The sequence below is a fragment of the Antennarius striatus genome, chromosome 23 (assembly GCF_040054535.1).
Source record: "Antennarius striatus isolate MH-2024 chromosome 23, ASM4005453v1, whole genome shotgun sequence".
In the NCBI taxonomy this organism is placed as follows: Eukaryota; Metazoa; Chordata; class Actinopteri; order Lophiiformes; family Antennariidae; genus Antennarius; species Antennarius striatus.
In genome coordinates this window covers 13,969,229-13,985,000 of record NC_090798.1, presented here as the reverse complement: position 1 = coordinate 13,985,000, position 15,772 = coordinate 13,969,229, and the positions used below count along the sequence as shown (strand labels likewise).

Sequence of the window (15,772 nt, the reverse complement as noted above, 5' to 3'; positions counted from 1 at the left end):
ATGAATGAATGAATGAATGAATGAATGAATGAATGAATAAGATGGTAATAGATTGAGTCATTATCATACTCTTTCAGCAAAACTCTTTCAATATTAATGCACCATAAAATTATGTCAGAACTGAATATGTGATATTAATACACTATCTGTAGATGGTGATCATGTCTAGCTGCTGTTATCCAACACTAAAAATCACGGATCAATATGTGAATTAAAGGATTCCCAGGAAATGGCTAAGATTTTTAAGTTTTTTAATCCAAATAACAGGTAATAATTACCAAAGACATTGAGTGTCAGAGTTAGAACTTTATGTTTATACTTTTTAAAGCCTCTAAAATACTGTCACAGTTCGGTGTTGCTGCTCTGCTGTGCTGGGGTGTGGCAGGAGGAGGGGCGGAGCTTTTTGGGCGGAGTCTTCTCTCCACACCTGTCCCTCATCTCAACACCTGGACTCCATCAGGCTGATTAGCCTGAGGCTTTTTAAGCCGAGTTCTCTTTTGGTTCTGTGTCAGGTTGTTTAGCACCCTTACCCACACGTCTAGTTTGCTGGAGTTTGGGAGTTTTCTTGTGTTTCCTGGATTTTTGTGTTTTTGATTAAAATTGGATTGAAAACGTCTTGAGGGTTCTGCATTTGGGTCCAAACCCAGTCAGAATCATTCCATAGTTTACTACAGATTAAGTGCACATCACTCTCTCAGGTTATATGACCCACTGATGACAGAGGGCCGTGATTGGATGGATGTTGTAAAATGGATGGATGTGGCAGGTAACTCATCCTCTCCCTGTAATCACATTGACAGAGGACCGAGCCATTCCCATCATTCATCAGTGGATGGACGGATCGATAGATCGAGGAATGGAAGCGAAACCCAGGCCAGTGGAGAGACGTCCACTTATACCCACACACATTTAAACGCATTCGTCCATCTTTGCTCTAGATGGAGAGGATGATCAAAAAGGCTGTTGGTTCGTCTCATGTTCATCCCGTGTTCTGTGTGAAGTTTACATGTTCTCCTCTGGGTTCTCTGGTTTCCTTCCAGCAAAAACAGGTGAACTGAACTGGTAACTGTGAAGGGTTATTTCTGTGTGGAGAACTGATCACATCCAGGGTCAGCTGGGTTAGGCTCCAATTCAATTTCAGACTTACTGTATGCCAACCAGCAGCTCCTAAGCACACCATTGTGTATTTGTTTTTTTGATATCTACATATTACCATGAAAAAATCTGTGACCTGAGCCGTCACGACCATGATACGTTCAAACAGTAATCTGACATTACTACATTTGGAAGGAAAAACAACTTACTGATAACTGATACCATTTTTGTATCGGTACAGTAAATATAATGTTCGGCTCAGGAATGGCTAATTATCACATAATAAGTGTCCTGGTCAGAAGTGTAAAATGATCACTACAACAAACTCTTCCTTGACTTGACATGTAGATGTCCCACACTCTACCTGTCAACTATTTACTTTGAAAAATAAGGTCACAGGCTTGGCTTTGTTTATTGGCTACAGACGTTTGCATGGAAAAGTAATTGTTTTGCATGTAGTTGAATCAACCATTACTTCTATTACTACTGCTACTTCTATTACTACAGTACTACTCATACTGCTACTACTATTGCTATTACAAATATTTCTACTACTCTGTATTCTCTGTCTGTGCCATTTATGTACAAGACACAGCAGCCTAACATTGTTGATGATTTAAATCTCCCAACAAGGTTAGCCATTACTTCTATTACTACTGCTACTACTACAGTACTACTCATATTGCTACTATTGCTATTGCTATTAAGTACTTAGGGTCAACAGTCCAGAGCAATGGAGAGTGTGGAAAAGAGGTGAAGAAGCGTGTCCAGGCAGGATGGAACGGGTGGAGGAAAGTGTCAGGTGTGATGTGTGATAGAAGAGTTTCAGCTAAAATGAAAGGAAAGGTGTACAAAACTGTGGTGAGACCAGCGATGTTGTTTGGTCTAGAGACAGTGTCCCTGAGGAAAAGACAGGAGACAGAGCTGGAGGTAGCAGAGATGAAGATGCTGAGGTTCTCTCTGGGAGTGACCAGGATGGATAGGATCAGGAATGAGTACATCAGAGGGACAGCACATGTTAGAGGTTCTGGAGATAAAGTCAGAGGCCAGACTGAGATGGTTTGGACATGTCCAGAGGAGAGATAGTGAATATATTGGTAGAAGGATGCTGAGTTCTGAACTGCCAGGCAGGAGGCCTAGAGGAAGACCAAAGAGGAGGTTTATGGATGTAGTGAAAGAGGACATGAAGGTAGTTGGTGTGAGAGAAGAGGATGAGAAGACAGGGTTAGATGGAGGACACTGATTGGCTGTGGAGACCCCTGAAGGGAGAAGCCCAAAGGAGAGGAACAAGACTATTGCAAGTATAATTATTCAAAAACTCTGTATCTTCTGTTTGTGGCATTTATGTACACGACACAACACTTTAACAACAACAAGTTGACGAGGTCTAATGTTTGTTAATGTTCTGTGTTGTCCTGTATCCAAAATGGAGCATATCCTGGCCAACATTGGGTGGGAGGCTGGGTACACCCTTGTTACATATGTCTACATGTGTTAATTTGTGTGTACTGTGTGCAGGTGTGAATGTGCATGTGGGTGTTTGTGGGAGAGATGGGTGTGGTGTGTTGGTGTCCTGTGTGTTTTGTTTTCTCAAGGCCCTGAACACCCAATCCAGCTCCAGTGCCTGCCTGGCGCTGTCCAACAAGGAGCTTCCAATTTACCTGCTGATCACTCCACCTTCAGCCAGTTACCACAATTACCTGAAATTGCATGTCCCGCCCCAAACACACCTGATATACTGTAAGTTCTGTGTTTGCCATTCAAGAAAAAAGCTACATCTCAGTCAGAACTCTATCTCATCTCTCAGGCTACATCTCTCTATCTCACAGGCTACATATCTCTATCTCATGGTTCTGTGTGTTGAGTACCTGCCATTTTAGTTTAGTTATTCTTTGTTAGTTATTTGTATGTTGTTAGTCCATGGCCTAGGAGTAGCTAGACAGAGGCCTCTATACATTACCACCCTTAGTATTCCTCTGTCACTAGTTAGGAGGATGTTGTCTTTCTATTGTATTTTTGGTCAGTTTCTGACTGTCTCAGTAGTATAGGTAGGCAGGGTTATTATTTCTTGTTTAGCTACCTGCATTGTTTAGTTTGTTTCTGTTCTAGATTATTTTTTTGTTAACTTTGACAACATCCATTGCCCTAGACCATGGGACATCATTTTTAGTTTGGCAGTCTCACTGGTTGTGTTCAAGTCTTGTTTTAAAATATATAAAATCATCCGTTGCAATCGAAAAGTGTTTTGTGTTTATTTCGATTCCTGCTGCTCGAGTTTCTGTTTACTTAATATCTGGGTTTGTTAGTTTATGTTACTGCCACTTATTCACATATCATAGTCAAGTTGCCAGTTCTTCACAGAACCACACACAGAAAGTCACATAACCATTCACACTCATAGCCTAACTTCAGTCCATATGGAGTCACCTGTGTATTTCACGGTTTTGACACACGCACACAAACACTTGGAGAACATGCAAACTCCACAAGGATAAGTCTTGAGCTCACTAATCCAACAATTCTTTAGTTGTCTTTCATTATATTCATCACATATGGCTGTGAGAAGAACTTTTTTCTTCATTTTAAAACTAGTCTTCCCACCACACAATTGGAAAGAAGTACACACAATACTTATTGTAATGCTGGCGCTAGGCATAAGAATGGCAACTGAGTCAATAGCAGCCTTTTAAGACAGTCAAAGACCCATCCCTCCCTGGACGCCACATGGTTTACCTTCTGCCCTCAGGCTGGTGCGACGGGTCATGTAAAACAAGAACAAGGTTCTTCCCCACAGCAATCAGAAACACAGCTCACAACGACACATAACACAATGACTTTCATGCCTTCCGCAGTGCAATAAAACAAGGTACAATAACCCTTAACTCACCCTTGCCCCCACTACTGTATGTTTTAAACTACTATGAAGCGGAGCTCCCAATGTTATTGTAAGACATATAATGACTAAAAAGGCTATTCTATTTATATATTTCTATTTTGTAACTCTTGCCACTTTGCACCAACTTGGACCCTTAGACCTATGGGAATCTCAAACTCACTGGGTCAGAAATCAATCCATGGTTAATTAAGTTCAAAACATCGGCTCTGATCTCAGAGACTAGAATGAATCCTGTCAGACAACAATCACAGTCGACCACGCAAACAGCAAAACGACAGTGTAGGCCGGCAGAGACGGTGATCTCACCCTAAGACGATGAGCTCGCCGTATTTGACAGGTTCCTTGTCCTCAGGGAAGACTCCGTCGTGGGGTTGTGAGCTTGAGCCCAGAGGAGGTGAGGGCTGGCTCTTGTTGCAAGATGGGCGCAGCTCCAGAGATGGGGGGGGACACAGCGCCTCTGAGCTACCCTCCAAAACCATGCCCACCGGCCAAAACTGGGGCTCGCTGCTGGTAGGGCGAAAGAAATGCAGCATTTTAAGGTCAGTTAGAGTCAGTTATAACATTTTGACTGTTTGCTTTAAGAATAAACACACTGAGGACTGTGGGCTTTGAAGGTGTTTTGAAGCTTTGAATCCCTACAAGTTCTGGTCCCACCCTGAATGTCTTGCGTCTCGGCTAAAAAAGTCCTCAGAGTTGCCAGTTTATGGAATGGAGTCAGACTGTCAAGCATCATCATCATAGGGAGGAGAAATGGAGTTTGGCTCTGTTTTTGGTATTAGTTCAAAATTACATCAACCACATAAAAATAATATGAAAAATAAGGTCATAGATAGAATTTGAATTTGATGCATGTTTTTAAAAAGCACCTCAGATAAAAGGTAGTAACTTGTGTAATGCTAACACATGTGGTAAAATCTCAGTTCCTTAGGTTTACTGGCACCTTAGGAGTGGCAGTGTCCCACAGTGTCCCAGCGGTAGAGCGGGTCATCTAATGTTCTGAGATCAGCGGTTCGATTCCCATTCCCGACCATTCACTCTTGGGAATGTGAGCTGGCAGTGGGAGGTGCCTGCTCACCTCCGGAGCACTGCTGAGGTGCCCCTGAGCATGGCACCACCCCCTCCACAAGCTGCTCATTTGGGGCACTCCAAAGATTGGGCTGCCCGTCATTCGGTCCCCCTGTATTTACTGCATGCCTACAGGCCCCTTGTGTGCGGTTGGTTGTTTCAGGGGCCTGTACACAAACACACACACATATACAGTATACGTATATATGTGCCCAGGGTGTCCCCCGCCTCACGCCCTGAGACTGCCGGGATAGGCACCGGCACCCCGCGACCTGCGTAAGCGGATTAAGCGTGTTAAGAAAATGAATGAATAAATATATATATATATATATATATATATATATATATATATATATATATATATATATATATATATATATATATATATATATATATATATATATATATATATACATATACATGATTACTACCCACGAGTGAAAACATAATTTCCCTTCTTCTTTGAAGCTTCTTCTTGTCTTGTCAACACAAGAGGAAGCAGGACTGGTGAAAGTGTAGGTAGACACATGGGCAGATCATCAAGTTGCCTTTCTACAAGACCGCTGTAGGTGCAGCCTGTTCAGACGCTAGTGATAATACCTCTAGTGTGCTGCAGTCTGAGTAAAGCCCGGGGGCAGATGTGTGTGTGGACCTGCTGGATCTGCAGAGCCCTGAAGCTCTGATGTTTGATTGATCATCCATTCTCTGAAAGTTTACATCACTGAATATCAATTTATTCTCTGGGCAGAAGACGACCCTCCGGACACGCCCGGCGGTGTTGTCACCATTTCCTCTTTTCTTAAAACTTGACCTCAGACTGCCTTCATACCCTGATTTCCTGTTTCTCTTGGAGCAAGATAAATAAACATTACACAAAACCAACTGGACTCTTCTTATCAATTCATTTCTCTTTTAGTGAAAGAAATTAAACAATGTCCTCACTTATAAATGGCTGTCAAACTATGACTGTGACATACCATGCTGTGGTGATGCCACACCCCTACAGGTCTGTGGATGTCTGACGACTGATCTTCAACTTTTTTCCCCAACATTTATTAATACTGAACGCGTTGCACTTCCACTTGCACCACAATTCAACTCTGCACTTTCCAGTTTGAAGTAGATCAGATGATGTTCTCACCAGATCCAGATTAGACCGGGAAAGACAGACAGAGAGCCGTCACATTGTAATGAGATTAAATATTGGAATTGCGTCTCACGCTGTTGTCTTTTCCGCTGATTGAGCAGGTTGAGTCGATCAGTGAAAGAATTCACACTAATGGGTTGTTCAGTTAAATGTGAACTGCAGGCGTGACAAAAGACACGGAATTAGCATGGTGAGACAGCAGACGATAGCGGGTGTGGAAAGGTTTCCTCACATCAACTTAACAAACGAATGTTTTCCCAGCACAGCTATCAGAAATAAAACATCTGAAGACACAGCAGCGGTTGGCTGGAGCAGGAGCTGGACGTGGGTTCTGATTGGTCCTGGCTGGGTCTTAGAAAAGCTCTCATGTGCAACTTCTCCAGCAGCGGCGTGAGGCGACAGTCAGTCATGGCCAGAAGTCTTTATTTCAGGTGTGTTTGGGGTTTTAGTTCTATTACTGCACACACGGCGGGTGGCCAGCTCCAGTCTTTTTGACGTCGTCCTCTTTGTGTGACTGCTGTGTTTTCTGTTGGTCGACCTGTGGCCTTACTGACCAGCCATCCCATCCCAATGGGCACAGATGAGCCGACCTTCTCTAAGTCAGATCCATTCTGCCGGTGCTTTGTGACGCATGTCTGGTGTTTCATTTTACTTGTGGTGATGGATTTTACCTTGTGAATACTAGGGAGTGATAAAAAGCGAGGAGAGAGAAACAAGTCTTCTTCTCTGGCTGCTAAAGATAACTAGCAGATAACCATCACTTGATAAGCGGTCCTATCTGGAACCTTAATGAAGCCTCGAAGGCGTCAGCCTTTCCCTGGGCAGCAGCACTCCGGCTGTTTCACGTCTGCAATGACATTTCAAAGCTTTCGATTCCAGTTCTGTCAAATCCAACCCAGGGCTTGGTATTAAAACACAATGGACTCAACATGCAATTTTCTGATAACTGAAATCTATAGTCCACACAGTAAATGTCAATGACACACATTAATTAACTGGCAAGAGAAAATACCAACAGGACAGAGTGAGATCATTGTTGTTCACACACAATGAGTGTGTGTGACAGAAGTCAAGACTCAGTCCAAGTCCGTTCTTAATGCTCAGCCTATTATTAAACAGGAGTGGGCGGGACCACCTACACGGTGAAGAACAAGTGGAGCGTGACAAAGCCCTACGAGCTCCGTTATCACTTTGAGCACATTAGATAATCATCCCGGGACCCTAACCGGAATGTTGAAGGTTCATCCTAAGTTTGAATACCTTCCTCTTCCTGCCGAGTTAAATTTCCTTTGTTTGGGCTACATTTTTAACATCACTGACACCAACTAACCCACATGGACTACAACACCAGTGACCTGCGTGGTCTTCACTCAATACCACAGAATCTGAGTCGTCTTCTGAGGCCGGATGAGGAGAATACGTCTCCAGTCTGATGACAGATAGCAGGTTCAGGCACCCAGGGGCCACTTCATTACCCCGGCTCTCTACTGCCCCAGCTCAACACTGAATGATGGTCACGACGCAGAGGTGGAGACAGAATGGAGCCAGTAAACATTATTTTTAGTTTTCCGTCTATTTTTTTTTAAAGCCGATGTATAATCAAGAACGACGTAACTCAAAATGACATAAGCCGAGGCGAACCTGTGCTCATAAAGGGCATACCTTCTCCAAGTCTATAAAAATAATTCTGGATAACACTCCAAGCCAGGTCTGCCTCAAAATCCAACCACCCTTTCCCATCCTAAGGGTGACTTTGAATTTTTTTGCAGAAATATGAAAGAAACATTCAGATGTCTCTGAAGTAGTTCATTTGAATGACAGGGAGGATAACAGGTCAGAAACCGGTCCTCACCCGCCAGCACTCTTCAGTATTAATAGGGTTTACAGTATAGGTCTGATAGTCGTAGCTATCGCCGCAGCAAAAGAAGCTCACAAACAAACAAAACAAAGGATTATCCTCCATCTGACTGAGAGGTGGATAAAAAAATACTGTAAACTATTTTGTCTTTTTTCTTCGCTCCGCTGTAAACAGATTCCCCATCAGGAGCTGTAGAAGCAAAAAGAGGAGCGACTGTCAGGGATGGATGAATGGATGGATGAAAGGATGGATGAATGGATGAATGTAGACGAGAAAAAAGAGCAAGACATATGAGTGAGGAGGAAGAGTAGGAGTAAGAGGAGGAGTAGGAGGAGGAGGAGGAGGAGGAGGAAGAGGAGTGGGTTTGAAGGGCAGGAAGAGGTGAATGAAATAAAAGGAAGGAGGGGCGGCTGTGGAATGATGCTGGTCTCCTGAAAGAGACACACACAAAAACTTGAATGTATCTGTGTGTGTGTGTGTGTGTGTGTGTGTGTGTGTGTGTGTGTGTGTGTGTGTGTGTGTGTGTGTGTGTGTGTGTGTGTGTGTGTGTGTGTGTGTGTGTGTGTGTGTGTGTGAGTGTGTGTGTGTGTGTGTGTGTGTGTGTGTGTCAGCCAGCGCATGCGCACCAGCGTTGTGCTTGGCAGGGTGATGGATTGCCTTTTCTGTGCCACGCATTTTCTAATCAACCCACAGCCACATCCTAGGGGGGGGGGGGACAGAGAAACAAAGAAATGTGTGTGACAGAGGAAGACAAAGGAACGGGAGACTATTAAGAAAACTAGAGGAGGGAGGGGGTCTACAGGAGGACGGTGAGGTCTGAGGGGGGCCGATGCTGATGCTGCTGATGGTGACACAGTGAACATCACAGCCCAACAAACACACACATGACTCACAACAAAATCTGACACGGCATGATGTCATAAAGATCCCTGAAACATTTGGTTTAACATATAAACTGTATCACCACACATTGTCTTTGGTATTGTAAAAAAATGTCATGTCAGACATTTCCAGCAGTATTGCTCCAAACAGCTGGACCCACAAAGGATCACTAGTCACACACAAGAGGGATGGAATACACCATCGTGTCTATTCTGTCTCATCCAGAGAGACATCAGCTGATTTCTGTCACCTGATGCTTCTCCTTCTTTTGGACATATTTAAAATCACACTCTTTAATGCGCTACATAACATGCTGATGTTGTGTTTCAGATCAACTCAATGGCTGATTGTGTGTTTGAGTGTTGCCTAATAATAATGCTAAGCCAAGCTAAATGAAGAAAAGCTTTGCTACTCAGTGGCATGTAATTATTGCATGATAATCAATCAATCAGCCGATCAACTTATTTTATAAAGCGCTTAATCAAATTGACAAACACCACCAAGGCTGATAATGTTTTGATTAAAACTTGCAGTGACTTTAATGCTATATGATGAAGCACAGTGCTAACTGCAGGCCTGCTAACAGTAACGGCTTACTCAACTCATAAACAACGTACGCTTAAGATTTTGGATGTTTTCTTTGACCATATTTTGTCTCTGATTAGTTGCATTATTCTAATTGGGTTTTTTTAGTCTAAAATTCTTTTTTTAGTCCAAAATCAAAGGTACGTGCATTTCCTAGTAATCAGAGGGAACTCGAACTGATGCAGTGACTGTGGTAGTAACAACATGTGTGTTACCATACACACTTTGTTGATGGGTATTTATATTTATGGGTCTTTTGTTATTAATCCAGTTGTTCTGATATCAATTACTTTCTTCAGTACCTTAAACCGGTGCCGTATTAGTTCTACATCATTTGGTAATAAAATGACAAAGCTTTTATTACCAAATGATGTTTTGTGATTAAACACAAATGATCAATTTGTATTATTAAAGAGAGTCTAAAACAAGGATTAATCATAGCATTTAATAGCATGAAAGTTAACCCATCTGGTCTGACTGTACAATAACAATACATGACAACACACAGGCCCCCACAACCTTTGACATGGGGGGGACATACTTAGATATTAAACTAATATTAAACTGTTGTCATCAAAGGGGTTTTGAACACAGTGTGACCAGATCAACCACTGCCTTCCTGTGACCACTGACTGCTACCATAGGTCACAAAGTGTACAAGATGCATGTAGATACATCAGCTTGATGCTGTCAGACAGTTACCATAAACACGCATACGATTAACCCTTACACCTCCACCCTGACACCGTGTTTTAGAGTGTTGTACCACATGGGCTGAAGGAGTTAGACATCTCTCCTGGTGATGACTGCTCACTCAGCATGGTGCATGGAGACCACCAATCCAGTAACAGGAGGCAGACATAAGCCAAACAAACCAGGAAGCAGGAAACAGACCATGAGCTGCAAGCATTCACAAAACTGCAGGGTATTTTATAGTGAAAGGAGATTTCAACTACTTATTTCCATTGTCTGCCGTCACCTATCACTATATTATCAATTAGACTGCTCCTGTTTTGTAGAACAGTATGAGAAGTATGTTAATAGACTGATAAAACATTGTCAGAAACAACTCTGTGTTGTTTGGTAGCAGCTGCCCAGTCTTTCCAGAGGAAGTTGGACATTTCCAGAGTGGATCTGTCTCTAATTGTTCTGCCCTTAGCAGGAGAAGAGGGTTGACATGCACCCCATTTTAATTGAAGACCCGTCATTAGGAAATGCTATACGTAATGGTTATAATACAGATTCTTTTGCATACATACAAACTTAAAATACGGGCATTAATTTATTAAGTGGCAACAAGGGCACTGGTTCAACACATTTGAGCTCCATTTTCGAACATATTCTCCAGGTGTTTGGGCCTTGATGCCCTCTATATTTACCCCTACAACCTGCTTATCATGGACATTTGAGGTCCTTTATTCTTTTTTTCGCATCCCTCTACTTTACTCGTGGTGTTCATATTCTCTAACCGCCTACTCCAGGAAGTGACAGTGTGTGTCGTGTGTGGGAGAGAAAGAAAGATGAGAGAGAAAGGAAGAGTCAAATTTGTCTTTCCAGAAACAAATGAACAGAGAGCTAAATTTACTCCAACTGACAAATGAACTGCAGAGGATTATGACCTCAAGACAAAACTCATCACTGTATTAAATAAAGATTTTCCTCTCTTCTGCTCCCATGTAATCATGTTAAAGAACTTGGTGGTTCTCCTGGTTGGTTACTCATATAGATTGTCATATAGAATGAGTTGTGTAATTGGAATGAATGCAAACAAATGTCCATCAGGGTAGATGTTGTTTAAATCACAATGAAGTGAACTGAACATTGTGTTTCCATGTTTGAACTCATGAGAGACGGTGATTATAACTGCTCCATGTTATGTAACACATCATAGCGAAGGAATCCGACAAGCCTGTTATGAGCAGTCATGTTCCCCTCCCCCACGACCAAATCCAGCCCCCACTCCTTCCATTTCTTCCATTTCAGCTTTTGGTTTTTTTTCTTACATTTGGTGCCAGTCAATATTTAGCGTATTTATGCCCCTTTGTCTTTCCATACATGAAACGACTACACTGAATCCAAGAAAATTTACCCTATGCTTTGTACAGGGCCTAAAGGTTTGCATTTTATAACTGGCACCTCAATCCTTAAAAAATAATTCACCTTTGATATAGAATATGGTCAACAACCTAAAAATTTAAATCTAGTTCTAGAATTATAAACCAACCAAATCTGTTATAACCCTCAGGTCTACGATGTCAGGTCATCCAGTCAGAGTTGGTGACGTCATTGTCTTACATAAATAGAATGCTAACTAGCTAACAGTACCTGAAACACTGTGACATACAGTAATCCCTCGCTTATTCGCGCTTCAAGATACACGGCTTCACTACATCGCGGATTTGTAATAGGCGGTCATGTGATACCATACGTGCATTCTATTGGCTGACAGCATCTGTGTGTGCGCTGCTTTCTGAGAGACGTTTTTGTCACAGCAGAGCCAATGGAATATAAGTTATGTTTGACGAAGACAAAACGGCTCCGTAAGGGAGACACAAGGACAAGACTGGAGCTAACTCGGCTAGCGACTCCAACTTCAGGATAGATGCCGGAAGGAGACAGCGTGAGGTTTTCAAGGGACCTTATTCATATACATAGGTGGGGATTACATATATATATACATAATTATATATAATGCCAATAACATTTAGCAATATCAGTATTGGTGCACAGGAGAAATGGAAATAAGGGGAAAGAAAAACCCAGCTTAGAAAACTAGCTAGGAAGATTACTTTGAAAAACTAGTTAGGAAAACTAATTTGGAAAACTAGCTAGGAAACTAGCTGGTCAAAGGCTGTCCTGGAACCTTCCTCTTGTTTGGGTGTGGTTTCTATTTGCCACTGACCCCGTCTCACAGGTAGTGCAGGCTGGAAACTATCTGATTTCAATTTCTCATCAGGTTCTGAAGTATTTCACCCAAGAGCAAGTCTCCACTCCTCAGATCATCGTCCTACCAGGTGGTATTCTAGTCTAACTCAGTAAAACAGCCTCATAGACATTTCCATTTGATGACTATCTGAACTTCTATTCCTCCAGGATGAAACACCAAATCCCATCCTGTCCACCTCTTCCAGCTCCAGACTCGTATCAGCTCACCTCATCCTCACCATTATTGGTGCCCCTAGACTTACATCCCAACTTGATTTACACCATCTAACAAGACTCTCTTGACCCCCTCCAAATGACACTTTGAAACCAGGGGGCATTCCATTTGATCCCTCATTACCTTCAAAGCTTTAAAGCAGTGCTTGACAAACACTGAAGGCTATGTGTTTCACTGATCATTCCAGTCAGAAGATATCTTCATGATGGCTCATCTTTAATGAAGCTCTGCACATTGAAGCTGAAGGTCGTTTTATCATGAAATCAGTTGATTTATCTGCAGTCAGGTCTTACGTTTTCCTGTTTTGGCTGACGACAGACCACTGCCACATACTATAGGGGAAGTTACTTCCTCTCATGTGTAAAACATGTATGAGTTAATATTTGGATGACATCTTGGCAGTAGCTGACCCTTGCTGTGAGTACACTGTTAGCTCTCCACTGTAGAGGACATAGGTTTAAGAAGAGTCATGATGGCTGATGAATCCTGCTCTACCATCTAATTTGTGTACTCAAATACTATCATGACACAGACACAGGTGAGAGGAGACGTTGTTGTCACAGCAGAGCCAATGGAAAGGTTTGTATGATCACATTAACCCAGACACAGGTTTAAGGTTAACACCTGGTAGCTATGGGCTCTAGATTAAATTCTATCTTTATTAGAAGGTCAGTATCAGTACCTCAGTTGTGTCATAGAAACAAAATGGCGTGAGTGAAATAAGTTTATGACTTTTAGTGGGATTGTGTTCAGGAGTGGACAAAGGGCAGCAATGGCCTCCACAGCCTTCCTGTGAGGACTGACACTGGTGAAGGACCAGCGTCACAGCCTACAGTCTCAGATCAGAGGGTCATCGAGCTCACAGGTAGGCTTTCACAGCTGTCCTCAGCAATAACCCGAGACCACGAGAGTAACCTACGCTGCATCACAACAAGACAATAAATAGAACAATATCATTACCACCAAAACAACAAAAAATGAAAACCAATGAACTGACGTGGCCCTTAAGTCACCAAAAACAGTCAGGATGTGTCCTCTTGAAAGCTACAGAGACTTTAGAAGACAACTCCAACACTGCTCTGTGAGCCATGAAACCAAACTGTATCATGTATATTCAGGTATATTCTAGAACTGGAGGCCTTTGTCCATAAGGAACAGGCTAAGATTCCTCAGGAACTTTTCCAGAAGCTGGTGTCTGGATGTCATTATGTTTGCAGAAGGTTATTGGATCTCTACAATGACAGAAACAGCTGTCATTAAAGGTTGAATCAATTTGAAACGGTACAAAGCACAACAAGCATTTTGTGCTGTAACTGCAACAAGCCCACACATTTTTAATATCTCTGCTATCTGATTGGTTTGTTGCAAACAGCTGATTAGTAGCTCCTCATATCAGTAAATGTCAAAGCAGCTGTGAACGAGTCACGAAAACCACCCAAACGTCTACTGGGTGTGTTTTAACCAAACATCACATGAAGCTGTTCATGAGCAGAAGAGGCTTCATTTCTGGTCAAGGGTGATTCAAACATGGCCTCGATCTCCGCGGATTGCAGTATATTGCGTTGTAACATTCAGTAAAGACATCCTGATGGAACCGCAGCGTTTGGCTTCAAATCACCCAAAACCTTTTATTTGAACTTTTCCAACAAGCCTACTGATCCTCTCTGTTGCTTCTTCACCGGGGATTCCTGCGCACAAACACCGGGGAGGGTACCGTTACACACGGGAGGCATCAGCGCGCACACACCCTCCTTACGCACAGACGCGCATCACCATCAGGACCACAGCAGTGACGTAGAGGATCACTATTCACCCTGTTTGCATCACGTCAACAACCCTAACCCTAACACCAATGAACCTCCTGAATACTGGAATGAGGCTGAAGATGGTCATTCAGCATCCACCGACCAGCGAGACTGTTCTCCATCAGTACCCGGAATAGAGACAAACAGGCCCGTTACCCGCTGATGTTTGCCGATGGAGGCCCGTTACCCGCTGATGGAGGCCCGTTACCCGCTGACGGAGCCCCGTTACACGCTGATGGAGGCTCGTTACCCTCTGATGGAGTCTCGTTTCCCGCTGATGGAGCCCCGTTACCCGCTGATGGAGGCCCGTTACCGAATCCGATCCGAGTGGAAATCCTCTGACGCGTGGATCCGGATCGGCCTGGGACGCGTAAAGACGGACAATCTAGGCGCAGGAGATGAAGCAGACGTCTACTGAGGAGGAGGAGGAGGAGCCGCACAGGATGCTGGGAGCGGAGGTGTCGCCTCTCCTCCGGTCACGTTCCACCGGAGACTGAGACACGAACATCCCGGTCAGATGTAACGGAAGACAGCCTGATGCTACGCCTCTCTCTCCCTCCCTCCCTCCCTCACACACACACACACACACACACACACACACACACACACACACACACACACACACACACACACACACACACACACATACACACACACACTGGTTGTAGAAGGAATGAACAGGAATAGTTTTTTGTTTTTTATCACCTGTAAATATAAATTCCCTCCTCTGAGCCAAATCACAAGATTCGTTATTTATATAGAAGACGACTCATTTGAAGACGGAACGTTTTGTTTATTGTGTTCATTGTGTTTTGTGTGTTTTGTGTGTTTACTGTGTTGTACATAGTTCATCTGGCTTCGTTTGGTTTGCATACAGAGAAGATGATCAACACCTAAAATCATATTTCCACTGAAAACTAAAGGAGAAAGACCTTTATAGATGAAATTTAACATTAAATGACATAACTACTGATGCAATCACTTGTTTATTTGGAAATACGAGGAAAACTGGAAGGGGTGTGTGTGTGGGGGGGGGGGTGCCTGTGTAATAAAATAATAATACAAACCTCCAAGTTACTACGTATGTAAGAACAATCTACATACCTACATATTTAAGAATGTCCTACATATATAACAATAACCTATATTTCTACTTATATAAGACTAACCTACATATATAACAATAAGCTACATATCTACAGTAAATATTTCAGACTATCCTGTAGTCCTGAGGTTAACCAGACTGCGGGATAGCCACAAGAGGACAAATGTGGCCACA

At 42.9% G+C, this 15,772-nt stretch overlaps 1 protein-coding gene across 2 annotated transcripts in view; it reads right to left on the bottom strand.

The window, feature by feature from the left end:
* The window catches only part of peli3 (pellino E3 ubiquitin protein ligase family member 3), a 22,519-nt gene extending 7,551 nt beyond the window's left edge, over nt 1-14,968 (bottom strand). Inside the window, exons 1-2 of one of the 2 annotated variants that reach the window (XM_068308126.1) lie at nt 14,650-14,968; nt 4,298-4,498 (exon numbers count right to left, since the gene is read on the bottom strand). In XM_068308126.1, the coding sequence (XP_068164227.1) occupies nt 4,298-4,470 (173 nt within the window). In that variant the 5' untranslated portion in view covers nt 4,471-4,498; nt 14,650-14,968. Of the gene's footprint in view, nt 1-4,297; nt 4,636-14,649 lie in introns of those variants that run through there. The other variant, XM_068308125.1, reaches the window with a different exon arrangement.
* Nucleotides 14,969-15,772: the final 804 nt, after the last annotated feature.